Source organism: Ochotona princeps, chromosome X, assembly GCF_030435755.1.
Source record: "Ochotona princeps isolate mOchPri1 chromosome X, mOchPri1.hap1, whole genome shotgun sequence".
NCBI lineage: Eukaryota > Metazoa > Chordata > Mammalia > Lagomorpha > Ochotonidae > Ochotona > Ochotona princeps.
In genome coordinates, this window is record NC_080865.1 from 89,191,673 (window position 1) to 89,218,443 (window position 26,771).

Consider the following 26,771-nt stretch of genomic DNA (forward strand, 5'->3'; position numbering starts at 1 on the left):
ATATTAGCGTACCTATGCATGAAAACTCATTAAAATAAAGCAGTTTAACAACATGGTGGTATATTAGGTTAAGCCACTGCCTATTGATACCAGCACCCCATGAGTTGCCAGTTCAAGTCCCAGCTGCTCCACTTATGATCCAGCTCCCAGTAAATATTGCTGGAAAAACAGTAGAAGGTGGTTTAAGTGCTTGGGCCCATGCTACCTGCATGGAAGATCCTAATGGAATTGCAGTCTTCTGGCTCTGGCCTGGCTTAGTTGCAGTGTTTGCAGTCATCTGGGGGAGTGAGCTAGCAGATGGAAGATCCTTCTCTCTGTTTTTGTCTCTCTCCCTATAACTCTGCCTTTCAAATAAACATATCTTTCTGTTATTTATTTGAGAGACTGAGTTACAGAGAGAGGAGTAGGAGAGAGAGAATCTTCCATCTTCTGGCTCAGTCCCCAACTGGCTGCAATGGTCAGAGCTGGGCCAGACTGAAGCCAGGAACCTGGAGCTTCTTCCAGGCCTCCCACATGGGTGCCAGAGTCCAAGCCCTTGGAACATCCTCCATTGCTTTCCCAGACACATTAGCAGGGAGTTGGATAGGAAATGGAGCAGCCGGGACTCAAACCAGTGTCCATGTGCGATGCCAGCATCATAGGCAGAGAGTTAACATGCAATGCTACAAACCCAGCTCCTCAAATAAAGAAATATTTTTTAAAATAGGTTGAGAGAACTTCCACATAGTGGGATAGTGGTTGAGTTCTAAAATGAAGTCGAGAAAGCAGGAATGTTATTCACCTGTTGAATATACTTGGAATGAGGCAGAGTAACAAGGAGGGTCAGATCTGTAGTAGGCATTCCATGTCTAAAGCCAGGTAAAATTCTCCTTGTAGGGTATGTGTACACTTTCATACGGAAAACAATGACCTAGAGAAATTTTAACTTTCCATCTAAAGGCATGCTGGTGACAGAGCCAGAAGCCGTAGCCCTTTCACTTGAGCCCTAGGATCTCCATGTCGGGTCTCTTGGATTTCCTTAGGGGTGGCTTTGATCCTGCTTTTGCAGGAGTGGAATAGTGGGATGACCTTTGCAATGCATGGGTCAACCTTGGTCTTAGGGGAGCTTTCCTGAGAGCGCTGGCTTTTGATTGGAGCACTAGGTCCCAAAGTTGATTTTCTTTACTTATTAGTCATCACTGACCTAATCCTCCCTCCTTAAACTGTCTACCGGCCACTCCTATCCTCTTGAGGATCAGTTCAGAGCCAGGCTTTGAGATGAATATTTTCCGGCTCTTTCATTTTTAAAAGTCATAATTGCTTCCAGGTCACTGGGCAGTATGAACCAAAAGGAGCCTAGGGGAGTGCAATAAGATTTAATTTAACAGAGACCTTCTTAGTTTGGAGTTTCTAATTTGCTATCTTGATGGTAGAGACCAACCATGAATAAACAGGCACTGTTTCCCGCTGTATGCAGTGGGTCTGTTTGTGTCACCTTGCATCATCCTGTACTTACTGGGTCTTTGGACACCAAGGAAGCTAAGCGACTCTGTAGCACTTGTCAGCAGGAGGAATACCCTGTCAAGAGTACCTTGTAAGAGTCAAGGTTTAAAGCTTCTGAAACGCTGTCTACCTGGCACAGAACATGTGTTGAGTAGATTCTGAATTGTCTCTTTTTGTGCCTTTCTCCTCCTCATATGTGAGAAGACCATGATTGTGCTTGTAGTTCTTTTGAAATCTGCTTCATTTTGGTATCTTCACTCCAAAACAGAGAAAAAAAATGTGACCCTATCTATAAAATTGCCTTTGAGATTCTAGTGCTGCCCATGTGCTATTGGTAACTCCCCTTGCCCTGACACGGGCTGTCATTTGATGTTGTTCTTCCTCTTTTGACAATATATTCGCTAAACTTTTCTAAAATGTCTGTCTTCAGTGCTTCCCCACAGTGTTTCAGTTTGGCCTGTGATGGGGAAATATTTTAGGTTCCCCTATTTCATTTTTTTCCCTTTTGCTTGTTTTGTGTCATGGGCTTCTCTTTTATGCCTTTCCTACCTGCCCTTGTTTTCTAGTGCTTTTTTTTTTCCTTTTGGATTTTAAAAAAAGATTTCTGTTTCTGTATGATTTTTCTTCCATTGCCTGCTGGTCCTAAGCTTAGCTGCTGTTTTCACCATTGAAGAGTTATTGCTCTCCTAAGCAGTCCGTTTTCATTTGGGGTTCCCCCGTTCATAGTGCAATGGTGAGTCTGGTTAGCTGCTCTCTGCTGCTTACTTGTTAGATTAGTTTGGTTGAATCTTGGTCAGTCTTCTACTTCAGTGTGTATGTGCCTCCTGAAACTGGGGAGTTGGAGTTGATTGTTTCAGCTAGGCCCTTCGCTTGGATTTGGTGGAGCAACCACGTACTCTTCTTGGTCCTTCCCATGAGCTGACTGTGACTATGCCTTTTGAGTTTCCCCCCACACTGTGAAGAAAGTTCACAGTGCTCCCATCGTCTTCCACTCACGGTTTCCAGCACTTGATTGTTTGGACCAGGCAGCTGTTCATTACTTTCTCCTTTTTAAAAAGATTTATTTATTCTTGTTGAAAAGTCAGATATACAGAGGAGGAGAGACAGAGAGGAAGATCTTCTGTCTGCTGATTCACTCCTTAAGTGGCCGCAATGGCTGGAGCTGAGCCAATCCAAAGCCAGGAACCGGGAGGTTCTTTTGGGTCTCCCACGCGGGTACAGGGTCTCCAAGGCTTTGGGCCATCTTTGACTGCTTTCCCAGGCCACAAGCAGGGTGCTAGGACACGAACTGGCATCCATATGGAATCCCAGGGCATGCAAGGCAAGGACTTTAGCCACTAGGCTACTGTGTTGGGCCCAGCTGTTCATATCTTAACAATTACATGCTTGTGACATCTGGGAAAATCTTTTCAGATATTTCATAGCCTTGTGCCTGTGCTTCCTGGGTCATCTGGGATTACCAGGTTTCCACTAAGTTCCTTTGCAGAACTTTGCCTTTGATGTAATGATTCCCATCTAAAAGCCAGAGGGAGAGCACACACATGAGTACCAGTGGTTAGAGTGAGAGCAAGCTAAGATGCAAGTGTGTGTACCAGTGAACCCTCCCTCGTGGTGGCATATCTGTGAGGTTTTTCTTTTTTGATCCCCTCTCCTGAGTGGTTTACAATTCAGCAATTACTAATTAGATTGGACATGAGGTAGCAAAACAAAACCATAAGCCTACTAAAGGAGGACTCTCCAGAGACTTAAGAGTCTATTTTGAAGAGCTTCTCAGTCATTCTGGCTACAGAGACATTGGCATACACTGGCCATTCTGACACCTCCTTTCCTATGTGGGCATCAAGGCCAACAGGAACCGGTTGTCATTTTAAGCATCCCCTTCGCTTTCTCTGGCTCAATAGGACCGATACTGCTCCTGTATTCTCCTGCCTGCATTTCTACCCCCTCTTCTCTCCCTATGCAAAGGGAGTAATAGGCTTCAAATGGAATGAGGTGCACCTCTGAAAAAGAAACCATGGTAGGAGATGAGGAGGCAAAGCTTTAACTGGGTGATGGATCTCTAGGATCTCATAACAATGGAGGTATCCAGTATTGGCTTTGCTGTCTAGGAAGTTGTAAAATGTATATCCTATGGTCGTTGATTTCCCTTTAACTTGATTTTTCTTACTTTTAGCTTGTTTGGTCTAAAAAAAAAATCTTTATCCAGGTGATGTTCCCTTCTAAAATACAGGGATTTCCCCCCTCTGATTTCTGCCCCAGATCCTAGGAACCATTGGTCCCCTCTAGATAGAACCAAAATAAGCATGAATGAAAAATCCATGTTCACTGACATGTCTGCTGCCTGTGGACATGGAGGGACTTCAAAAATTCATGCAAAGTGCATATCAAGAAAACACCATGTATGGATTTTGATTTTTATACCAAAATTAAGTTCCCTTTTAATTCCATTTCATCAAATTAAAAAAGATGCTTATTTATTTGATAGGCAAAGTGTAAGAAGGAGGGAGGAAGGAAGGAAGGGAGGGAGGGGAGAGAGAAAGTTTATGCCCTAAATGGCTGTGACAGCCAGGTCTGGGGTAAGCTGAAGCTGAAGCTGAGAATCCCATCCTGTCTCTCACATGAGTGGCAGGGGCTCAAGCACTCAGGACATCTGCTGTCTTCCCAGTCACATTAGCAGGAAGGTGAATCAAAAGTAGAATAACTGGGCCTGGAACTGGTAGTCCAGCCGCTGTCACATGTGCTAGCTTAACTTGCTGTATTACGACACTGGTTCCTTCCATAAACTCTTTGAACTACCCACATATTTAGGTAGCAACGAAAACTTGTACTTTGTGTTGAAATTCACTTTGTGACAAGAATGGCCCCTTCCATTGCCTGAGTCCTCTAATGCTTCACACAGAAAGAAGATGGAAAAAGTATTTTATATATCAGCCAACAGGCTGAGCCATTATTTCTTTTTAAAGACTTATTTTTATTTATTTGAAAAGTAGAGTTACACAGACAAGGGAGGAGAGAGACAAAGAAAAACGTCTTCCATCCACTGGTTCAGTGGTTCACTCTCCACATGGGTGCAACAGCCAGGGCTGGGCCAGGTCAAAGCCAGCAGCCAGGAGCTTCATCTGCATCTCCCATGTGAAAGCAGGAGCTCAAATACTTAAGTCAACTTGCCCTGCTTTCCCAGGCACAGTAGCAGGGAGCTGGATCAGCAGTGGAGCAGCTGGGACATGAACCCATGCTATGTGGGATGTGAACACTGCAAGTTTAACCCATTCTGCCACAACATCACCTCGAGGCATTGTTTCTTAAACTGGAAATGTTCTGAACTATTTAAGAGATAGTCAACACTTGAGTAAGTAGGATGCTAAGTTTCTAGAGGCCCCAGCACTGTGGCATAACAGGTTAATCCTCTGCCTATAGTGCCTGCATACCAAATAGCTACCAGTTCATGTCCCAGCTGCTCAGTTTCCAATCCAGCTCCCTGCTAATGACTTAGGAAAGCAATGGAGGCTGGCCCAAATAGTTGGGCCCCTGCCATCCATTTGGGTGGGAGACCTGGAAGACGCTCCTGGCTCCTGGATTTGGACCTGCCCAGCTGTGGCTGTTATAGCCATTTAGAGAGTGAACCAACAGGTGGAAGATTTCTCTCTGTGTGTGTCTCTCCTCTCTATAAATCTGCCTTTCAAATAAAAATAAATAAATCTTTAAAAAAACTTTCTAAAATTACACTAACCCACATAACTGTCTTAGTAATGTTTAAAAGATAATTTTCAGCAAAAGGTAAAAAAATCATGACTCTCATATAGATAAAAAATAAAAATGTGTTTAAGATTTTATTTTGTGCAGTAATCAGCAGGGGAGCCAAGACAGACTTCATAGACAGTTGAAAGAACCGCAAAAGCACAAATTTATATGGAGTGAAGAATTGCATTGTAAATGGAGGCACAACTGGTTTTTCCCCAGTGATGTGGGAAGTGTTAGATAGGACAGAGTTTGCATATCCATCAGTTACCTGCCATTCCCACAGGCTCCAAGCAGTTTGGATGATGAGTCAGGTTAGAATCCAGCAGCCCAGGATGTGCTATAGATACTTTGCAGTGTTGTCTGTAGTGAGTAAGCATGGTGCACTCTGTTCTGGTTTCAGTCCTATACAACACACATTTACTGAATGCTTACTGTATGTAAGACATTTCCGAGGAACCAGAGACAAAAAAGGGTGATCTTTTTTTAAAAAATTAATTTTACTTTGAATGTTATTTTTTAAAAGATTTATTTATTTTTATTGGAAATCAGATATACAGAGAGAAGGAGAGAGAGAGAGGAAGGTCTTCCATTTGCTGGTCCACTCCCCAAGTGGCCCCAACGGCCGGAGCTGAGCTGATCCGAAGCCAGGAGCCAGGTACTTCTTCTGGATCTCCCATGCGGGTGCAGGGTCCCAAAGCTTTGGACTTTCCCAGGCCACAAGCAGGAACCTGGATGGGAAGCAGGCCTGCTGGGATTATAACTGGCACCTCTATCGAATCCTGGTGCATGCAAGGCAAGGACTTTCTCCACTATGCTTCTGCACTGGGCCCAATGTTATTTATATGGTTGAGGGGGATACACACCCATGTGGGCCTCCAGTTAAAGTGGGGAGGGTTGAGGTATGGAAGAAGGTGGGTAAGGATGATACTTCTTTTTTTTAAGATTTATTTATTTTTATTGGAAAGTCAGATATACAGAGAAGAGGAGAGACAGAGAGGAAGATCTTCCATCCAATGATTCACTCCCCAAGTGAGCCGCAACAGCCGGTGCTGCGCCTATCTGAAGCCAGGAACCAGGAACCTCCTTCGGGTCTCCCACGCAGGTGCAGGGTCCCAAAGCTTTGGGCCGTCCTCTACTGCTTTCCCAGGCCACAAGCAAGGAGCTAGATGGGAAGTGGAGCTGCCGGGATTAGAACCGGCGCCCATATGGGAACCTGGCATGTTCAAGGCGAGGACTTTAGCCACTAGGCTACTGTGCTGGGCCCAGGATGATACTTCTTTCCTAAGTGATTGTCTAGTTGTCTGGAGGATGGATGTCGGCAGATGTTTCACTCAGAATCAGTGCTATGGTGGGGGGCTTGGGAGGGTGGTGGTAGGAATTAGATGTTTGAAGAGAACCAGAGAGTGAGGGGTTAACTGATCAGGGTCAGAGCTGGTGGGGGGGTGGGATTTACATTTAAGCTGGAAGGGTGACAGAGAAGAGGAAGTGGGGTAGTGGGGTCACAGGAAGGGGCCAGCAGAGTGAGGAAACAGCCGAGTTCTGAAACTGGATGGTCTGTTTATAAGGAAGGGTCGGGAGCTGAAGGTGGCGAGGGTGGCAAGGCTAATGGCAGGAGAAGGCACACCAGAAGCCTGGAGAGAGCTCTGAGCCCAGGTTGTGACGACCCCCTAAAGGCTGTGCTAAGAACTCGGACGCGATTCTGAATGTTTTTGAGGCAGGAGGGGATGACATTTTTGAACAGGCACTTCAGATGAGTTGTTTGTAGAATCTAGAGATTGGAGGCCAAGGGAGCAGTTATGAGGTGAGCATAATATTCTGGATAAGAGATGAAGGCTTACATCAGGGAAGTGGCAAGAGAGGCAGAAGGAGAGGATGGAGATGGCAATATTAAAGTTTGGCTCCTGATTGGATCTGGGCAATGAGAATAGAGAAGGAGTTGAGGAAGTTTACAGAAAAGGGAACAGTAGTGCTATTAACTAAGAAGGGGAACATGCTATGCACTAGGCATAGGGGCAGAGAACAGTTTCTTGAGGACATATCATGAGTCTGATTTGAGACCTGATGGGTTTGAGGGACTCAGGAGACATCCATTTGACAGGGATTTGTAGGTAGCTGGAAATTCCGGTCTGGGCCTAAGGCAGGAGATCAAAACTAGATACAGACTTGAAAGTCATCATTACATACAGGGGTGAGTTGAAACTGTTGGAGATCAAATACTGAGAGAGAGATGAGGAAGCAAGGCTGCCATATATACCAGAGCTGCAGGAACTAGAAAGAGGTCCAATAAAGCAGAGAAAGAAAAAAGAGGCAAGTGTCAGGGAATGAGGAGAGACCAAGACAAGAGGAAGACTGAAGGCAGAGGCAGGAAGAGGCAAGAGCAGACTGTGGTGGAGAAGGGAAAGGAGGGGAAACTGAAAGGGAAACTCAGGAAAGTGTCAATGTGTGAGGTACAGCTAGAGAAGAGAGGTATCAGAGAAAGTTGTGAAAGAGGGATGTGCTGAGAAATAGAAGAAACGTGGAGGAAAGGGGACGAAAAAGACAGCTGGGAGAGATGAGGAGGAGGAAGAAATACGAGGAAGAGGAATGCAGCAAAATGAGAAAGAAAGTGGAAGGGGAAAGATGAAGGAGAGAAGGGGAAAGGGAGTAGGAGGGGAGAGTATGAAGGAAGACAGAAGAAAGAAAAGATGGGAAAAGGGGGCAGAAGTGAGGTGAGACAGCGTTAACATGGGTTGATGCTTGGGTAGTGCCACAGTGTTGGAAGGGGGAGAGACAGGCCCCAGAGAAGCTGGGAAGGAGATGGGGAGGTGTAAAGCAGAGAGGTGAGGGCAATGGCACCTTTGAAGTCCATGAGGCACCCATGAGGTCCACGAAGAGTAAGGGGCTGACACCTCTCTGCTCTCCGACCACCTCCTTCCTTCCTTGTCTCCAGGACACACTGGCCTCCTGACCCTTCTTGATCTTAGCATCTCCTACTTGGAGCCTTTGCATACTGTCTTCGCTCTGCCTGGAAAGTTTTTTTTGCCTTGATAACCACATTGCCTGTTCCTTCACCTTCATAATGTTGTTGAAATATCTTCTCAGCGAGGCCTATTCTGATTATTTTGTTTCAAACTGTAGTCTACCCACACCCTAAACACATGCCCAAGACTTTCCTTGTACCCCTTAACCTGTCTTGCACCACCTTCTAACATGCTATGATGTAGAATGATTTGACATATTTATCACCCAGCTCTTCTCTCTACCATGGAAGCTGCACACAGATAAGGATTGTGGTTTGTTTTGTTAATTGTGGAATCCCCAACACCTTGCACAGTGCTGACACATAGTAGGAGCTCAAGATATACTTGTTGGGCTCGGCGGTGTGGCCTAGTGGCTAAGGTCCTCGCCTTGATCCCATATGGCCGCTGGTTCTAATCCCGGCAGCTCCACTTCCTCTCTATCTCTCCTCCTCTCAGTATATCTGACTTTGTAATAAAAATAAAAAAAATAAAAAGATAAATAAAAATCCAGTATATAAGCTTAAATTTCATTGTACTTTAAAAAAAAAAGATATACTTGTTGACAATGTGTGGCTCTACTCCTAAATAATAATGGGACGCCCATTGCCACTTATAAGTATACTTCTACATTTCAATACTGTATTTACCATGCCAGGATGTGTTGAAATATCAGAAAGTTAAGCTTGTAACCATGAACTGAGCTACTGTGCTTTTGTGATAACATGGGGACAAATAGTGGAAAGATAAAATGGGTAGGGAAAAAGGGGAGGAGGAGAGATGAACTACTGTGCCTATGAAACTGTATCATGGACAATAATAAACAGTTTTTAAGAAAGAAGTGCTTGTTGGATATGAACAACCTGTAACTTAAAAAAATACATATGGAACAAATCTCTGACATGATTGTATTTTACTGTAATTGACTTCATTGGAAAGTGGAGACCAGCAGAATATTGTCATCACTCTAAGATTCTGTTTGGGTGAGCTTTGATAAATATGAGTTTTAGGTAATAAATTAACTGAAGAGTTTAAGGATCTTCGGACAAAGTCATTGTGTAAGAGTCTGTGGTGTTTAAGAAATACTTATTTATTTGCTTGTTTTTATCTACTTGAAAGTTACAGAGCAAGCAAGAAAAATCTTCCATCTTTTGGTTCACTCTCCAAATGTCCAAAATGTCCAGGTCAGGGCCAGGCTGAAGCCAGGAGCCTGGAACTTTAGCCAGGTCTCCCAAATGGGTGGCAGAGGCAGAAGTACATTAGCCATCATTTTCTGTCTGCCAGGACATATTAACAGGAAGCTGGATCAGAAGCAGAGCAACTGGGACTCAAACCAGGCACTCTGATATGAGATGTGGACATCCCGAGTGGCTGCTTACCTTGTTGTACCATAACACTCTATCTCTTTTGCTTAGTGCCTCATTTTCCCCAGAGGTGAATTGACCATGCAGTGGCTGACAGCATGCAAGAGCTGGACATTGGCTGGAGAAGGGGGATGGGGTGGGAGATGGGGATGACAGACTAATAGCAAGGGACAGGGGCAGAAGTGTGCATTGATAAAACATTGGTGTTTGTTTATTTATTGTCATAGTACACGGAATATTGTACCTGATTTGAAGGGAGCTTCCTTCCAGGTTAGATGTATGTGTTATGTCTAACTTAAAGGCAGAATGCTTTTGAAGGTCTTATGAAGAAAGTATCTGCTTCCACTAGAGAGCTTCATTTAGCTGCATTACTCAAATCCTTCAGTACCTGTGAGAGTAGAGATGAGAAATATTTCCCATATCTTTCAGTGCACCATTTATATATGAGTATGACCCTCTAATTGTAGTTGGTTAGGCTTAGGCTAAATAAGTAAAGCAAAATATACTCTTGGGCCCGGCGGCGTGGCCCAGTGGCTAAAGTTCTCACCTTGGACGCCCTGGGATCCCATATGGGCGCCGGTTCTAATCCCGGCAGCTCCACTTCCCATCCAGCTCCCTGCTTGTGGCCTGGGAAAGCAGTCGAGGACGGCCAAAAGCCTTGGGACCCTGCACCCGCGTGGGAGACCTGGAAGAGGTTCCTGGTTCCCGGCTTCGGATCGGCGCAGCTCCGGCCGTTGCGGCTCACTTGGGGAGTGAATCATCGGACGGAAGATCTTCCTCTCTGTCTCTCCTCCTCTCTGTATATCCGGCTTAAAGCTGCGCCGATCCGAAGCCGGGAACCTGGAACCTCTTCCAGGTCTCCCACGCGGGTGCAGGGTCCCAAGGCTTTTGGCCGTCCTCGACTGCTTTCCCAGGCCACAAGCAGGGAGCTGGATGGGAAGTGGAGCTGCCGGGATTAGAACCGGCGCCCATATGGGATCCCAGGGCGTCCAAGGTGAGAACTTTAGCCACTGGGCCACGCCGCCGGGCCCATAAATACATAAATCTTAAAAAAAAAGAAAAATATACTCTTATCTCACTTGTCTAAAACAATGAATTTCCTTGAACACTGAAGCACTTTTGTCTTTCAGAATAATTTAAACACCACTCTAGGGACCAGCATTGTGTCATAGGGGGTTAAGCCACTGTCTACAATGCTGGCATCCGATGTTGGAGCACCGGATTGGGTCCTGGCTGCCCTATTTCTGATCTAGCTCCCTGCTAATGCACTCTCAAAGAAGCAGAAGATGACCCAAGTACTTGGGCCCCCTGACACCCACATGGCAGACCAGGATAGAGTTCCAGCTCTCAGCTTCAGCCTGGCCCAGACCTGGCTGATACAGGCATTTGGGTAGTAAGCCAGTAGAAGGAAGATATTCTCTCTCTCCCTTTCCCTTTCAAGTAGTGAAAAAAAATTTTTTTGTAAGGTCATTGGAGGTGATTAGCAGTGTCCTCATCTTCAACCTGAAGCCTATAAGTTCCTGGAAAGCTGGTACTATCTCTTCAGTGTTTGGACCTGAATTTTTCATAGTGATCTGGCTTGGGAATGAGACTGCTTTAACAAGCAGATGTTGTAATTAATCCCTTTATTGAGATACTGGTGTGTAGAAGGTGGTTACAGCAGCTGTCGTTGTTCTCAGTTTTGATGTCTTGGGATTCTTTTTCCCCAGGGGGAGTGGCCACAACAGGTCTTACCTGGTGGTGAGTGGCTGTCATGATCTCTACAGCACCGCTCTACAGCGGCGTGCACGACTGGACCAGTTCTGACCGGATTCGCATGTGTGGCATCAACGAGGAGAGGTGAGGAGGGTATGACTGTTTCCAGACTTGGAGTGGCATCTGGTCACCCTCAGGGAAGCTGCATGCAGTGGGGCCTGGGAGGAGGGTCCTTGGGAGGCAATTGGGTTGTTTCTAATTTTCTTGAGCTGGCATGGACTGTGTGAGGGGCCAGCTCTGTCATACTGTGTCTGCTCAGGTGACCTGAAGTCAAGGAGGCCAGCAGATGACCTTTTGTGGGCTAGAGTTTATCTCCTCATTAAGAATTGTTAGATTGTAAAGTAGAGCAAGGGGAAGGAAGCTTAGGTAATGGCGATTTTTATTTGCTACATCAAAGGGTGGTGCTCAAGGATACATGGAAGATATTTTTGGTCCCTGACCTGGCCCTAGAAGAAAGACTGTTTTGTCATGCAGCTTTAATAGTGAGAACTGGTGGTGGGCTTTCTAATGGCCAGCCCTTTCCTGCCTTGCAAGGCCAAGGATAATTCGCAGTGAGATCCTTATGAAGTGTCAAAGGAGGATGAGACTGCCTGATAACGTTTTTCTGTAAAAGAGTTGGTGACACCTGCCTGATCTGAGTATATTTTCAGTTTCCTGTACACCCAAAGTATTTGATGGACACTGAGATAGACCACTTCCTGGTCATGCTCCCCTAGCAAGGGCCCTCAAAATGGCCTTTCAATTTTATGGTTGACTTTCATAACCCTTAGCCAAAGAAGTGTGTCTGGTGATGGTTTCAGTGCCTCTCCCATTTGAAGAGGAAGGCCTTGTTCTCTTGTGCTTTCTGGAGTCTCACTGTTGTTTCAGCCCATTGACTTAAAACTCAAAGGTGCCAGAGAAATCACCTAGAACACAGAACAATACAGCTTTGTTGGAATTTAAGATCTGGTGATTCTTGAGTCAGTGTTCAAAGTAGGTACATAAATGTGCATGTCAGAGAGTATTGGTAATTTTGAAGGCAAAAAGGAATAGATATCTTTGTGTTTATCTCCTTTCTTCTCTGTACCTAACTGGATAAGTAAGTACTTGTCTGAGGTTAAGGTTAGGAGAATAGACCTTTTTTATTTTCTTAAGCCATTAGTGCCTGATAGCTTAATGTTCTCTGCACTGAGGAACAAGTTAGAGATGGACTTAAAAGGAATGTAATTTTAGAATCTAAAAGTCAAGACCAAGGAAAATACGACAGAATTCTTCTTAGACGCAACAAGAAAAAGGTTATTCTCCTTTGTGTGTGAGGTGTGTGTCCTTGGATGATTAGTAAGAGATGATCCAGGGCAAGGCAGGGTGGTGCTATTGATTTGTGTAAGCACGTGTTAGCAGGTCGCGTTAATCTTGTTATAAGTAGTCCTGACTTTGATGCAGAGGGCTTGACTACAGGTTTCCAAAAAAACCGGTAGACAAGTTCCCTCGGTTCACTGTCCATTCTAAATCCTTGCCAAGAAAGGAGCAGGAGATGGGCTTGAAATCTGATTTTCCCTCTTTATGGATCTTTCTCGGGATGCTAAATTACCAAAGATACCTAGTGGTTAAGATGACCTTTTAAGCATTGTCACTTCTGATCTCATCCACCTTTTATTGTTGCCTTCTCGCCAGAGTCTAGGCCGTGCCACAGCCAATTTTCAAAATGTAATTCCACCTTATTTTAAAAACCATCTTTCTCAGCTCCATACAACTTGTAGAACTTGGACATGGGGTGGTGGGGAGGGCTGTAAGGCTGCAGTCAGGGGTAGACTATGAGAGTCAGGCTTTACAACCCTGCCCAGGTTCATCAGACACAACTGAGGACCCCGGTCCCGAGACTGGTTTTGTGCTGCCTTGGCGGAGCGGTACTCTAGCCAACCCTTCAGTGAAATCTTTGTGGGTCGGCTTGCCTGCTTCCTTTCCAGCACAAACTCATCCTGCCATCCAGCAAACACTACACACATACTGATAGTCATGGAACATGGATGACGAGGGCCACAGGGTGGCATGTCCAGCGTCCGTGGCAGTCTCGAATGACATACTTCCTGAGGAGAGGAAGGGAAGCCAGTATCCTGTGAGCCTGGGCTGGAGGATGAGTAGGAATAGGACCAGCAAAGGGTGTGGAATGTATGTTTGCCAAAGATCCGCAAAGGAATAAAGGAAACCAGCCTTGGCCTCGCAGCAGGGCACTCTGCAGGGACTGGAAGGATGGCGCCCCCAGGGTGTGTTAGGCTGTATATTTTTCTCCTGCAAGTACTCTGAGCCCAACAAGAACCAAAAGAAGATCCATCCAATTGTTTTTTAAAGATTTGTTTATGTTTGTTGGAAAGCAAGATTTAGAGAGAAGTAGAGATAGAGAGAAAGATATTCCATCCACTAGCTCACTTCCCAAATGGCCACAATGGCTGGAGCTGAGCCAATCCGAAGCCAGGAACTAAGGGCTTCTTCTGGGTCTTCCACATGAGTGCAGGGGCCCAAGGATTTGAGCCATCCTCCACTGCTTTCCCAGGCCACAAGCAGGGAGCTGGATAGGAATTGGAGCAGCCAGGACATGAAGCTGTGATCATATGGAATGCCAGCACTTTGCAAGGGGAGGATTAGCCAATTAAGCCACTGCATTGGGCCCAGTCTGTCCAATTTGAAAGGGGTATCAGCCCTTAACCATTAGGAAAATGGCCTGAGATGGCTGTGGCCATTTCTGGTTTAAGTTCAGCAAACCTTGCACATACCAGCCTGTAGCATCTGATAGGAAGAATCAGCAGCTGGATTTTCAGCCTGTTTTGACCTTCTGCTCTCTTGTCCCATTCTTTCCCACCCCAGCTTGCACCCTCATAACCCTGCCTGGGGGACCTAGCTGTCGCCAGGCACCCCTACCCTGCAAATTGTTCCTGTCCCAGGAGTGTCTCTCAGTGAAACACTTTAACCTTTGCTTAGCACTACACACCCTTCTCAGAGGGTTTCAAACCTGGCTGCTTGACCTTGTGCTCAAGCCTCAGGGGCTGGCAGTGAGGCGTGGGGTCTGGCTGGAGCATCCAGGCCTGTTGCCACTGCTGCCATCACTGAGTTTCCTCTCAGCCTGCTTCTGTGGCTTCTCTCTCGTGGTGGCTGCCTTGAAGGCCAGGCTTTTTGCTTTCAAGTAGGATTGCAGGCGTGGGAGCCCATCAAGGGGCAGCAAGTATGCAGCTTGCTCCCCTTTGTATGGTCAGCAGGGGAAAGAATGTAAATAAGCAGGCCTTCCCCTTCCCGTGTGAGGTTAGTAAGAGGGGAGACTGCTGCTGCCTTCCCTGCACTCCCGTCCTCCCCCAGAACCATCGATTGGCATGTCTAGTTAGAACACGCTTCCCCCTGGCCCAAGGCTGGATATAGGCCGTGCTTGTCTGGTCTCTTGGCAATTTATATGAAAGGAGCTTTTCCCTTTCCCTCACGCCTTTCCTTTCCGCCTCTTCCCCAACACCCCCTACCCCTGCCCCACCCAGGCAGCACCAGAAACCCTTGCCTCTCCTTAGGATCATTTCTTTTCATCATCAACAGTCATTTCCAGCACTGGAACCCTCCCATTTCTGCCAGCCTAGCTGTCACTTCAGGAGAACAATCCTCCTTCTCCCTTACCTTATTTTTTTTCCTTGCTTCCCTTACCCCAGGCACACCTTGGGATTCCCCATTTTTTTGTGGGAGGGTGGGAGTTGTCAGCAGGGCCCTTCCATTTTTGTTGGGGTTGCATCCAAGTACCCCTGTTAACCACTTCACCAGTGCAGTTGGTGAGGGGGCTGGGGGTAAGAATGGGGTGGGGTGGTGGGTATAGATACAGTGCCTTTCTCTGGGGCAAATGGGGCACACAGGTCAGGCCCACCCAAGGAGACACGCCCCAGTATCATTTGGTCCCTTATTCTTTAATGCTGCCCTCCTCCCTGGCTGTTCCCAGCTGAGGCTCTGGTGTCCTGGGCTTATTCTCCAGGGCAGGGGGCAGTGTGTTCTTGTGGTCCTTCTTGCTACAAGTTTCACAGGTATTTTTCCCTTTCTGTAACTTTACTCTCCCAGTCTAATCCTTATCCTCAGCCCCTAGCTGCCCCCCCCAACCAGAATATAACTGTTTTGTAAGATTCTTAACTTTGGAGAGGACTTTTTCAGCAGGTGGGGGTACAGTTGAGTTTTTCTCTCTTGGGACCCATCTCTCTGGCCTTGAGCCCTTCCTGCCAGCATATGCCAGGCTGATTTTGAGTCTATGACCTTGAGGAAGTCTCCCTTCCAGAGGGGAGAGAATATGGCAGTGCTGGGAGGCCAAGGGGAAAAGTGGGGGGCCTTGATGGGTGGGGAGGCTGGGATGGGATGGGTTTCAGGCAAGGGTGGGAAAAGGGTAGGAGGGGGCATGCTGGCAGGAGCCAGATGAAACTGTAGAGGAGTAGGAAATGTTCCCTGGTGGGAAAGAATTAGTGACTTTAAAATGCCACCCAACATGCAGTGACCTGGTGGCCTCGAATCACTGTCTGCACTGATGCTACTAAGCACATGTATCTGCTTTAGGCGGACTGATCGGGCAAACAGGTGACAATTCAGACAGCCTAGCCTGGAAAACACAATGTGGCCAGCGATTTGTTTTAGAAAAGGATTACCCTCATGGCACCAACCTCCAGCTCCCCTTATGGACTTCAAATAAGACAGCTTTTAAAACAAAAATGGGGCCCGGCGGCGTGACCTAGTGGCTAAAGTCCTCGCCTTGAACGCCCCGGGACCCCTTATGGGCGCCGGTTCTAATCCCGGCAGCTCTACTTCCCATCCAGCTCCCTGCTTGTGGCTTGGGAAAGCAGTCGAGGACGGCCCAAAGTTTTGGGACACTGCACCCACATGGGAGACCCGGAAGAGGTTCCTGGTTCCCGGCTTCTGATCGGCGCAGCACTGGCCGTTGCGGCTCACTTGGGGAGTGAATCATCGGATGGAAGATCTTCCTCTCTGTCTCTTCTCCTCTCTATATATCTGACTTTGTAAAAATAAATAAATAAATCTTTTAAAAAAATAAAATAAAACAAAAATGGCCTGCATGCCTTCTCAGGCCTTTAGGACATTCCTTCACCCTGTAGGGTCATGCCTTGTCCATCCTGGGGAGTACCCCGATGGGTAGGCTCTGGGTGTTGGGGGTTGAATGAAGGTACTGGGAGTCCTGCACACTCCTAGTGGAAGCTTGCCATTTAAAGGGAGCAACAGGCTGAAGTCGAATTAGGCAGAAATCTGTAAAACTGGATGTGCAAACTGGGCTTTGTAACCCAGACCTCCCCCAACCCTACTTCCTTATGAGCCCTTGCAAGCTGCCAAGGGGAGGAAAATGGGCAAGTTTTGTGGGAACGCAGGCAGGCAGCGGTCAGCATTCTGGGGAGGGTGGTGATGGGTCATAAACCAGGACCTCATATTCCTTCTCTGGTTGTGTCTCTCCTGGCAGAAGAGCACCTCTTTCTGATGAGGAGTCCACGACAGGTGACTGCCAGCACTTTGGATCTCAGGAGTTTTGTGTCAGCAGCAGTTTTTCCAAGGTAAGGGGTTGTGAGGAGCCACCTGCTGCCCACCAAAGAGTAGAGCTGACCCAACCAGCTAAGCCTGCATCCCAAGGAAAGGGGCTGGACCTTTGCTGGGACTTGCTGAAGATGGGAAAGCAATTGGTTGGCTGCTATCCATCGCTGCTTGGTGCAGTTGCCAAGAGGAGCAGCTCTGGCCTTCCAGGGGCCTCAGGACCCTCGCACCGGCCACAGGGAGGCTAGCTGAGAGGAGCAATGCTCTTTTGTCATTGCAGGTGGAGCTCACAGCAGTTGGAAGTGGCAGCAATGCCCGGGGGGGAGACCCAGATGGCAATGCGACAGAAAAACTTGGGCACAAATCAGAAGAGCAGTGTGATGATCTCCAGCCGAAAATGGACTATGCGGGGAACACAGCCGAGGCCGAGGGCCTCCTGGCACCGCTGAGCAGCACAGGGGACGGCCTCAAACTGCCCCCGGGTGAAAGTGCCGAGGCTGGCGAGAGCAGGGCCGACTGCTCCTGGACTGCCCTCAGCCCCCCAATGAGCAAGCAGACCGAGTGCTCCCCGGCACCGGCTGGGGCAAAGGCTTTGGACTCTCGCCATACTGTCGGGGAAAAGAGTACCTTCATTTTGGCAACTCTGGGAACTGGAGTCCCCGTGGAGGGGAGCCTGCCTCTGGTTACCACTAACTTTACTTCGCTGCCTGCCCCCATTTGTCCCCCTGCTCCTGGTGCAGCCTCTGTTCCTCCATCAGTTCCAGATTCATTCCAGGTTCCCCTCTCCGTCCCGGCTTCTGTGCCCCATTCTGGGCTCGTTCCAGTCCAAGTTGCCACTTCAGTCCCAGCTCCTTCTCCCCCCTTAGCACCAGTCCCGGCCCTTGCTTCGGCACCCCCCTCCGTGCCCACGCTCATCTCTGACTCAAACCCCCTCTCTGTTTCAGCGTCCGTCTTGGTGCCCGTGCCAGCTTCTGCACCCCCATCGGGCTCTATTCCCTTGTCAGCTGCCGCTGCTCCTGCCCTCTCAGTCCCGGTCTCAGCACCACCCCTGGCTCTAATCCAGGCTCCTGTGCCCCCTTCAGCTCCTACATTGGTCCTCACTCCCGTTCCCACTCCAGTTCTGGCTCCTATGCCGGCATCCACCCCTCCTGCCGCTCCTGCCCCTCCATCCGTGCCCATGCCTACTCCCTCCCCATCCTCTGGCCCATCTTCCACTCCCACCCTCATCCCCGCCTTTGCTCCAACGCCTGTGCCTGCACCCACCCCAGCCCCCATCTTCACTCCAGCCCCCACGCCCATGCCGGCTGCTACACCAACTGCCGTTCCCACCTCGGCACCCATCCCGGCCTCCTTCAGTTTGAGCCGGGTGTGTTTTCCTGCAGCTCAGGCACCAGCTATGCAAAAAGTTCCCTTGTCCTTTCAGCCAGGGACAGTGCTGACCCCAAACCAGCCACTGGTATATATTCCACCTCCGAGCTGTGGGCAGCCACTCAGTGTAGCCACACTGCCAACCACCCTGGGCGTCTCTTCCACTCTGACGCTCCCTGTCCTGCCATCCTACCTGCAGGACAGATGTCTTCCAGGCGTGCTGGCTTCCCCAGAGCTCCGCTGTTACCCGTATGCATTTTCAGTGGCCCGGCCTCTGACTTCTGATTCCAAGCTGGTCTCTCTGGAGGTGAACAGGCTTCCTTGCACCTCCCCATCCAGCAGTATCGCCACCCAGACCACGCCCGACGGGGTCCCTGGGCCTTTGGCAGATACCTCCCTCACCACCACTTCTGCCAAGGTGCTTCCAACCTCTCAGCCTTTGCTGCCGCCCCCCAGTGGGAGCTCGGCCCCACTGCATCCCACCAAGTTGCCAGGCGGTGCTGAGCAGCAAACCGAAGGGACTTCCGTTACTTTCTCTCCCCTCAAGTCACCGCCACAGCTGGAGCGAGAGATGGCCTCTCCATCGGAGTGTAGCGAGATGCCCCTCGACCTCTCCTCCAAGTCCAACCGCCAGAAGCTTCCATTGCCGAACCAGCGCAAGACGCCCCCCATGCCCGTCCTGACTCCCGTGCACACCAGCAGCAAGGCCCTCCTCTCCACGGTCCTCTCTAGGTCTCAGCGTACAACCCAGGCTGCTGGCAGCAATGTCACCTCCTGCCTGGGCTCTACTTCCTCACCCTTTGTCATATTCCCTGAGATTGTGAGGAATGGAGACCCGAGCACCTGGGTGAAAAATTCCACCGCGCTGATCAGCACCATTCCTGGCACATACGTGGGAGTGGCCAATCCAGTGCCTGCCTCTCTGCTGCTGAATAAAGACCCCAACCTGGGCCTCAACCGAGACCCTCGCCATCTCCCCAAGCAAGAGCCCATCTCCATTATCGATCAAGGAGAGCCCAAGAGCACCGGCACCATGTGTAGCAAGAAGGGTGGCCAGGCTGGTGCCGAGGGACAGCCAAGCACAGTCAAAACTCGTTTCACCCCAGCCCGCATTGCCCCTGGACTGCCAGCATGCCAAACCAAGGAGCTGTCCTTGTGGAAGCCGTCGGCGCCAGCCAATATTTACCCACGGTGTTCAGTCAATGGGAAACCCACCAGCACCCAGGTCCTGCCTGTTGGCTGGTCACCGTACCACCAAGCGTCTCTGCTTTCCATTGGCATTTCCAGTGCCGGGCAGCTGGCTCCCAGTCAGGGGGTGCCCATCAGGCCCACCAGCGTAGTTTCCGAGTTCTCCGGCGTGCCAGCTGTTGGCTCTGGTGAAGCCGTGCACGGACTGCCTGAGGGGCAGCCACGGCCCGGGGGCCATTTTGCTTCAGAGCAGGACACAATCACAAAGAACAAAACTTGCCGGATTGCTGCCAAGCCTTACGAAGAACAAGTTAGCCCCGTGCTGCTAACTCTGAGCCCACAGACAGGGACCCTGGCACTGTCTGTGCAGCCTAGCAGCGGGGACATTAGAGGGACTCCGGGGCCTGAGGAATCTGAGAGCCACCTCGGCCCTGACAGCACCCCTAAGCTGGAAGGCCCCCAGGGTGCTTGTGGCTTAAAGCTGGCAGGAGATGTGAAGCCCAAGAACCAGGTGCTAGCCACCTACATGTCCCACGAGCTGGTCCTGGCCAGCCCTCCAAGCCTACGCAACCCGCCTGAGCTGCCTTTGCTACCTCATGACAGCCACTCCCAGGAGCTCATCTTGGACGTGGTCCCGAGCAGCAAGAGGGGCTCCAGCACGGAGCTTTCACAGCTTGGAAGCCAGGTGGATCTGGGGCGGGTGAAAACCGAGAAGGTGGATGGTGATGTGGTCTTTAATTTAGCTACCTGCTTCCGGGCTGACTGCCTCCCAGCCGCTGCCCAGAGGAGCCAAGCAGAAGTGAGGCCAAAGGGCGGGCAGGCACGAGTGAAACGGGAAAATGTTGGGGTCCTTACTTGCAAGAACCAGTGGCAGCCAGATGACATGCTGGAACCCGTGCCTCCCAAGAAGAAATGTGGCAAAGAGAAAGAAGGCGAAGAGCACCAGCAGCCACAGGCTAAGCCTGTAGTCCGGAGTTCCATGGGGCCCAAGGTGAGTCCCTGGCAGGGCAGCGGGTGAGGGGGGAGGCGAGACCCCTACAGGTTTGCTGAACTCTTCTGAGCTCAACTGCATGTGCCCCTAGAGTAGCTGTGCAAACCAAACTGACCAGAAGGCCTTTATCAAATGAAAAATGACCCACCATCCCCTGTCTTTGGCTGTTAAAAAGTTACCACCTGAACCATTCTTAAAAATTATGTTTATTTCATGGAGGGATGAGAGGGAGTGTGTGAGTGTGTTGCAACAATCTGATTCACACTCCTCCCAAATGCCTGCAATGGCTAGGACTGAATGGGAGCCAAAGCCAAGCTTTGGAAACTCAATCTATGTCTCATTTGGCTGACAGGAATCCCATTTCTTGAGCCATCACCCCTCCCCTGCTAATCCCCCTCCAGCCTGTATTGGCATGAGGCTGCAATCAGGGGCTGGAGCCAGGTATTGAACTTGAGTATTTCAATGTAGGTCGTGTGAGTGTTTACCTCTAGACCATCTGTCCATCACACACACTGTCCCCTTTCTAAAGTCACATCCTGCATATATGGTGTTTTAGCCTGGGGAAAGGCTGGCTCATGTGTTTTAGAATGTGGGAGCTGATTCTGTCCTTGGGGTTAGGGAAGCAATTGTCCTAGATGAGGCTGGAAAGTGGAAGAGGGTATTGGCGAGGGAGATTAATAACAGACTGTTCCATGCATAACCACTCTTCATTGTCCTATACCAAGTTAACTGCTGGCCTTGAGACTTAGGGCTCAGGAAGGGAAAGGTCCTTTGGCAGGGTTACTGTTTGTACCACAGGGGCAGTCTGCTAAGGATTTCCATGAAGTCCTGTGAGGTCAGTCAGTTAGCTTCTAGGCTAATCTTCCTGTTTCCTAGTGTTCTCATGTTTGAGGTGGCAGATTTGGGGTTTGGCTTGTTAGGAATCTAGCGGGTGAGGCAAGTGAGTATTCAAGTGTTGGTTCATCATAGACTGTGGATGGTTGCAGTGTGGTAAGCAAAAGAGTGGGTCAGGAGCATGCTACTTGAATCCATTCCTCCAGAGAACAGCTCCTAGGCCATTGGTAACCCAGGAAGATTCTGAAAACATTTGAGGACAAGATTTATTCAGCAGATAGAGCAATGGGAAATTCTGTTAACAAGCTTACAAATCTGATATTGGTAGACATTAACAAATACTCTTCTAACTGGAGAGCTGTGAGTTTGTTCATGGCACAAGTTCATTGTCTTCTTTGATGCATAGACCATTGTGAGAAGCTGATGAGAACCATGAATCCTATCACTAGAAACGCAGCCTCAGATTTTTGCCAGTAATTTCACTGGATTCATGGGTACAACCCCTCCCCAAAGGCTACGTACAGACTCCAGGTTAAGAATCCCTGGAATAGAATTTGGGTAGATTTGACTCAGTAGCCCCCTCCCGCCAACCCAGGGTATCAGAGACAAAGTAAGAACTTGGGTCATGGCATAGAACAGTCGGTAATGAAATAGGAATAATCATTCATGTCATTGGGATTGGACCTGTTGCCCTCTTCCTTAATACCAAGGGCTTTCTACATATGCTATTTAATTGTCTGAACAGGAACTTGGTGAGATGAATGTCGTTCTCAACTTATGGGTGAGAAAATGAAGGAAACAGGCTCAGAGGGGATAAGTTACAGTTGACACAACTACCAAATGGCAAAGCTGCAACGCTAGTCTCGTGTGTTCCCAATTCCCTGTTCTTCAGCAGTACCACCTTCCCTCTGCTTGCCCACAACTGGCTCAGTGAACATTTATCAAGTGTTTGTTGAAACGCCCCCACCCCTCCAGGCAGAGGGACACTGTCTTCAGGAGGATGATATAGTAGAATTGGTGAGGAATCTGTTTTCTGGATCCAGGCCCAGAGCTTGAGTTTGATTCTTAGTGATCTTAGTGATACTGGTCAAGCTACTCTCTCTTGCCCTCAGTTTTTTGGTTTTTCTTTCTTTTTCTTTTTTTTTTTAACCCACAAAATGAGACAGTAATAGTACCTATTCATACGGTGGTTGTTCAGATTAAATGATGTGATATGCAATGTCCAGATTAGGGAAGCCCATAGAGGCAGGCAGTAAGTAGATTAGTGATCACCTAGGATTAGTAAGGATGGAGGAATTGTCTTGACTGTTTAGTGAGTGTGGGGTTTCCATGTGCAGTAATGGAAAAGTTCCAGAACTAGATAAGTGGTGATAGTTACATATATCTGTGATTGTACTAAAAACAGGTGAATTATATACTTCAATTGTGAATTGTGTGATACAGCTCAATAAAGCTGTTGTTAGGAAATAAATGAGGTGATCTCTCTCTCTCTCTCCTTAGATTAGATTGATGTAAGTACCTGACACATGATAAGCACTTAGCTTAATACTTGGCACATAATAAAAGTTAGAGATTACTTTTACTGTGAGTATTATCGCCAAAATAGGCACAGTCTCAGCTCTCAAGGAACTTGATGTCTTGCAGAAGACTCAATAACAAGCAGACACCACTCTTCCTATAGAAGATGAACAGTTCAGTAGACCCGCTGATGAATGCAGAGGTCAGAGAAAAGAAGTTATGGGTTAAGGACCTGCATGCAATGCAGCCCTAGTAACTTGTCTGTAATGATTTAGTAAATGTCCATTTTCTTGCAGACCAAGTAACTTCGTTCTCTTTTTAAATCATCCATTTTCTCAAGAAAGAAACTGCTGGTAAGCCAAGCAAGATCAGAGGTTAATTCACAGGAGTTCCCTTTAGGACATGGCTGAGGAACAGAGTATTGTCCTGTCACCTGCATTGCCTACCTGCTCAGAGCCTCTGGAAACCCTGAAGGACATTCTCGATAATCAGAGTTCTGCCTCATTGGTTCTGGGAGCATCTTATTATTTTCTCATTCTTTGGAAGATGTTTCAAAACTGCTAACTGGAATATTCATTTATCTGTTCTTCTCTATCCTCTCAACTTTTCGCATAAATTGGAGTATACAAGGTATTTTTACTTTCCATGCTGCCACAGACAGAAATCCCTTCTAGATGTTATTTCTTGTTTTTGTCTGTCTTGGGGAGCAGAAGTTAGTATCTGTTCTGGTGCAGCTAAAAACAACTCAGGAGTAAACAGGACATGTTCAAATTCATATACATTTCACTCCTATTTCCACCCCCCACTTGAAGTTTCTGACCATACCTGAAGGTCAGTATTTGAGCAGCTGTTCCTCATTTTCTCCCTTCTCAAATTCTTTTCATTCACTGATACTTTGTAAAAACTGACAGAGCACAAGGAGAGAGAAACTTTCAGCCCAGCCCTCTGTTGAACAACAAGCAAGGAGAGTTGATGGGCTTGGGCGAGTCCCGGGAATTGGGTAACTCCCCCTTCCTCACATAGGTTCTTCCATCTCTTAGCCGGAGGTAGACTGTGTGGGAACACCTTCTAGAGGTAGGTCTGCTTAGGGGAAAAAGAATTCAAGTAGGTTTAACTCTTCCTTTCTGGTTAGGCACTGCTTTCCTTATTTAAACATTTTGTTTATTCCATACTCCCTAGATCTCAGAATGCTGGAGACCCCTCATTGTTCTGTGTCTCATTGAGTGGCATAGAAAGACCTCCAAACTTGTGAAAATCGGTGACTTTCAGGCTGAGGGTGGCTTTGCAGTGTATAAGCATGGCCATCATGCCTGCTGGATGTATCAGGCAGTAGGCGAGAGTAGGGAAAGGAGAGGTAGTCAGAACTGATGCCGGGGGTCCCAGGTCAGGGTCCAGGAGCCCAGGGACTTGTTGCCAGCTCTATATCCTTTTTTTGCAACACAAATGAGCCAACTTGCAAGTGACCCACCTTTTAGGAAGCCCCTGGGCTGTGGGCTGCCCTGCATAGATCACCCAGCCTCAGTTTCCTCGTCCGTTGAGTATGGATAATGTCAGCCTTCTCAGAGTCGTCGGGAGGATAAAAATCCAATAATAGAGATGAGAGCCCTTGGAGAAGTGGCAAGTGCTGCAGTCTAAAGTGGTGTTGTTAATAATGCCCGGGTCTTTGCATTGTGCTTCATATGTCTGGAGGGATTTCAGTTGCCCTGGTGTCATGTTTTTCTTTTTGCCATAGTTGAATCTCCTCTCTGGTATTAATTTACACATGAAAACAAACGATTTTTTTCTTGAGTTGGCCCATACTGAAAATTATTTTCAGTTGTTGGTGTCAGGTCCATTCACAGCTAAGTTATTTGAACAATGTAGTCAACCCAACTTGCAGAAGAGTTGTTTTTGGTATTTGGATAGACAGAGTTGTAAAGTTTGTACCTTTTACAGTGACTCTGGATGATGAGTGAATGCAGATTCTGTAGACATTATTTAAAGATTTATTTATTTTTTATTACAAAGTCAGATATACATAGAGGAGGAGAGACAGAGAGGAAGATCTTCCGTCCGATGATTCACTCCCCAAGTGAGCCTCAACGGCCGGTGCTGTGCCGATCCGAAGCCCGGAGCCAGGAACTTCTTCGGGTCTCCCATGCGGGTGCAGGGTCCCAAGGCTTTGGGCTGTCCTCGACTGCTTTCCCAGGCCACAAGCAGGGAGCTGGATGGGAAGCAGGGCTGCCGGGATTAGAACCGGCACCCATATGGGATCCTGGCAACTTCAAGGCAAGGAGCTTTAGCCGCTAGGCCACTGCGCCGGACCCGTTTTTTAATGTTTCTTTATTAGTTTATTTACACTTAAAATGTGAGATAGAGATTGAGAGATTTCCCATTCACTAGTTCCCTGCTCAAATGCCAGCTCTAGTCCAGGCTGAAGCTAGGAGACCATAACTCCATCTGGATCACCCTTGTGGGTGGCAGAATCATCATTGCTGCTTCTCAGGATGCATTGGCAGGGAGCTGAATCTAAAGCAGAGCAGCCGGGAATTGAACCCACACTCCAGTATAGGATGCCAGCATCAGAACAGTGGCTTAACTTGCTGTACAATGATACCTGCTCTGGGAAGAACTTTGTTTCCTTTCTTCTTCTTCCTTTTTTCTTTTAAAAGATTTATTTACTTGAAAGGCATCATAGAGAGAGAGGGAGAGATAGACATGTCTTTCATCTTCTAGTTCACTCTGCAAATGTCTGCAATGGCCAGGGATAGGTCAGGTTAAAACCAGGAGCCAGGAGCTTCATCCAGGTCTCCCAGGTCTCCCTCATGGGTGCAGGGGCCCACCCAGGCACTTGGACCATCTTCTTCTGCTTCTCCAGGAGCATTAGCAGGAAGCTGGATCGTAAGTAAAGCAGCTGTGTGTTGAACCTGCATCCATATGGGATGTTGACATTATATAGGTGGAAGCTTAGTCCTTTATGTCACAGTGCCAATCCTGAAGAGCTTTCTTAAGAATCAAAAATGAGGCTAACATCGTGACTTGGTTAAGCCACTGCTTGTGATGCCCATATCCCATGTGAGTGCTGATTTGAGTCATGCCTGCCCTGCTTCTGATGTAGTTCCCTGCTAATATGCCTGAGAAAGCAGTAGAAGATGGCCCAAGTGCCTGGTCTTTGCCAGCCATGTGAGAGACCCAGTTGGAGTTCCAGACTGCTAATTTTGCCCTGGCTCTGAATTGGCTGTTGCAGGCATTTAGGGAGCGAACCAAAGAGTGGAAGATTTCTCTCTCTCTCCCCCCCCCCCACCTCTGCCTTCAAACGAGCCAATAAATGTTGGGGGAAGAAAAGTAGCAAAAGTGACCTCCACCTGACTCTACCCTTCCACAGTGCCGGAAGCCACCTAGTGACCCCCCGGAACCCACGAAGAAAAGTCCCAGGGGATCCTCAGAATCAGGAAAAGAGCACAGTGCAGTCAGGGGAAAGCACAAGCCGCGGAAGCCAGCGAGGCCAGAGGCCCAGTCTCCAGGGAAACGAGCTGACGGCCCCGAGGAAGGTAAGCCCTCAGGGATCCGACCTCCCCCCCCCCACTGCTCCCTGAGGGGCTCGTGGGGCTTGTTCCTGGGCTGGGCTGGGCTGGGAACTCTGACTTCCGAGGCCGGCCAGGAGGGAGACTGGGGGTGCCTCTTCATCCTGCATTCCAGAACAAGGCTCATTTTGAAGGCCAAAGGAGGTATGAGCTCCCGAGTAACAGATCGGTTTCTCTGCAGTGGGTTGAGGCTCAAACAAGAAACAGATTTCAGGGGGATTTAGTAAAATGGGGATTTCTCTACTTTGAGATATATTGGAAAGTTCTGGTTCAAAAAAGAGAAATAACTTGCCACCTATGTGGCCAGAGGGATTTAGAAAATTCCTAAGTTCTTCTTGTTCTTCGGTGATAGGAATGGTACCTGCTTGACCTGCATGCTTTGCCACCAGTAGTTCTGTGTGCCGTCAGGGAGGGAATCCCATGCGGTCCTGACCACAATAGTTTGTGCTCA

At 48.2% G+C, this 26,771-nt stretch overlaps 1 protein-coding gene across 6 annotated transcripts in view; it reads left to right on the plus strand.

The window, feature by feature from the left end:
* BCORL1 (BCL6 corepressor like 1) overlaps positions 1 to 26,771 on the plus strand; it is a 71,462-nt gene that overhangs the window by 16,771 nt on the left and 27,920 nt on the right. For 5 of the 6 annotated variants that reach the window (XM_058658311.1, XM_058658312.1, XM_058658315.1 and 2 more), the window contains 4 exons: positions 11,293 to 11,422; positions 16,791 to 16,881; positions 17,139 to 20,405; positions 26,122 to 26,287. In XM_058658311.1, the coding sequence (XP_058514294.1) occupies positions 11,337 to 11,422; positions 16,791 to 16,881; positions 17,139 to 20,405; positions 26,122 to 26,287 (3,610 nt within the window). In that variant the 5' untranslated portion in view covers positions 11,293 to 11,336. The remainder of the gene's footprint in view (positions 1 to 11,292; positions 11,423 to 16,790; positions 16,882 to 17,138; positions 20,406 to 26,121; positions 26,288 to 26,771) is intronic. The other variant, XM_004587689.2, reaches the window with a different exon arrangement.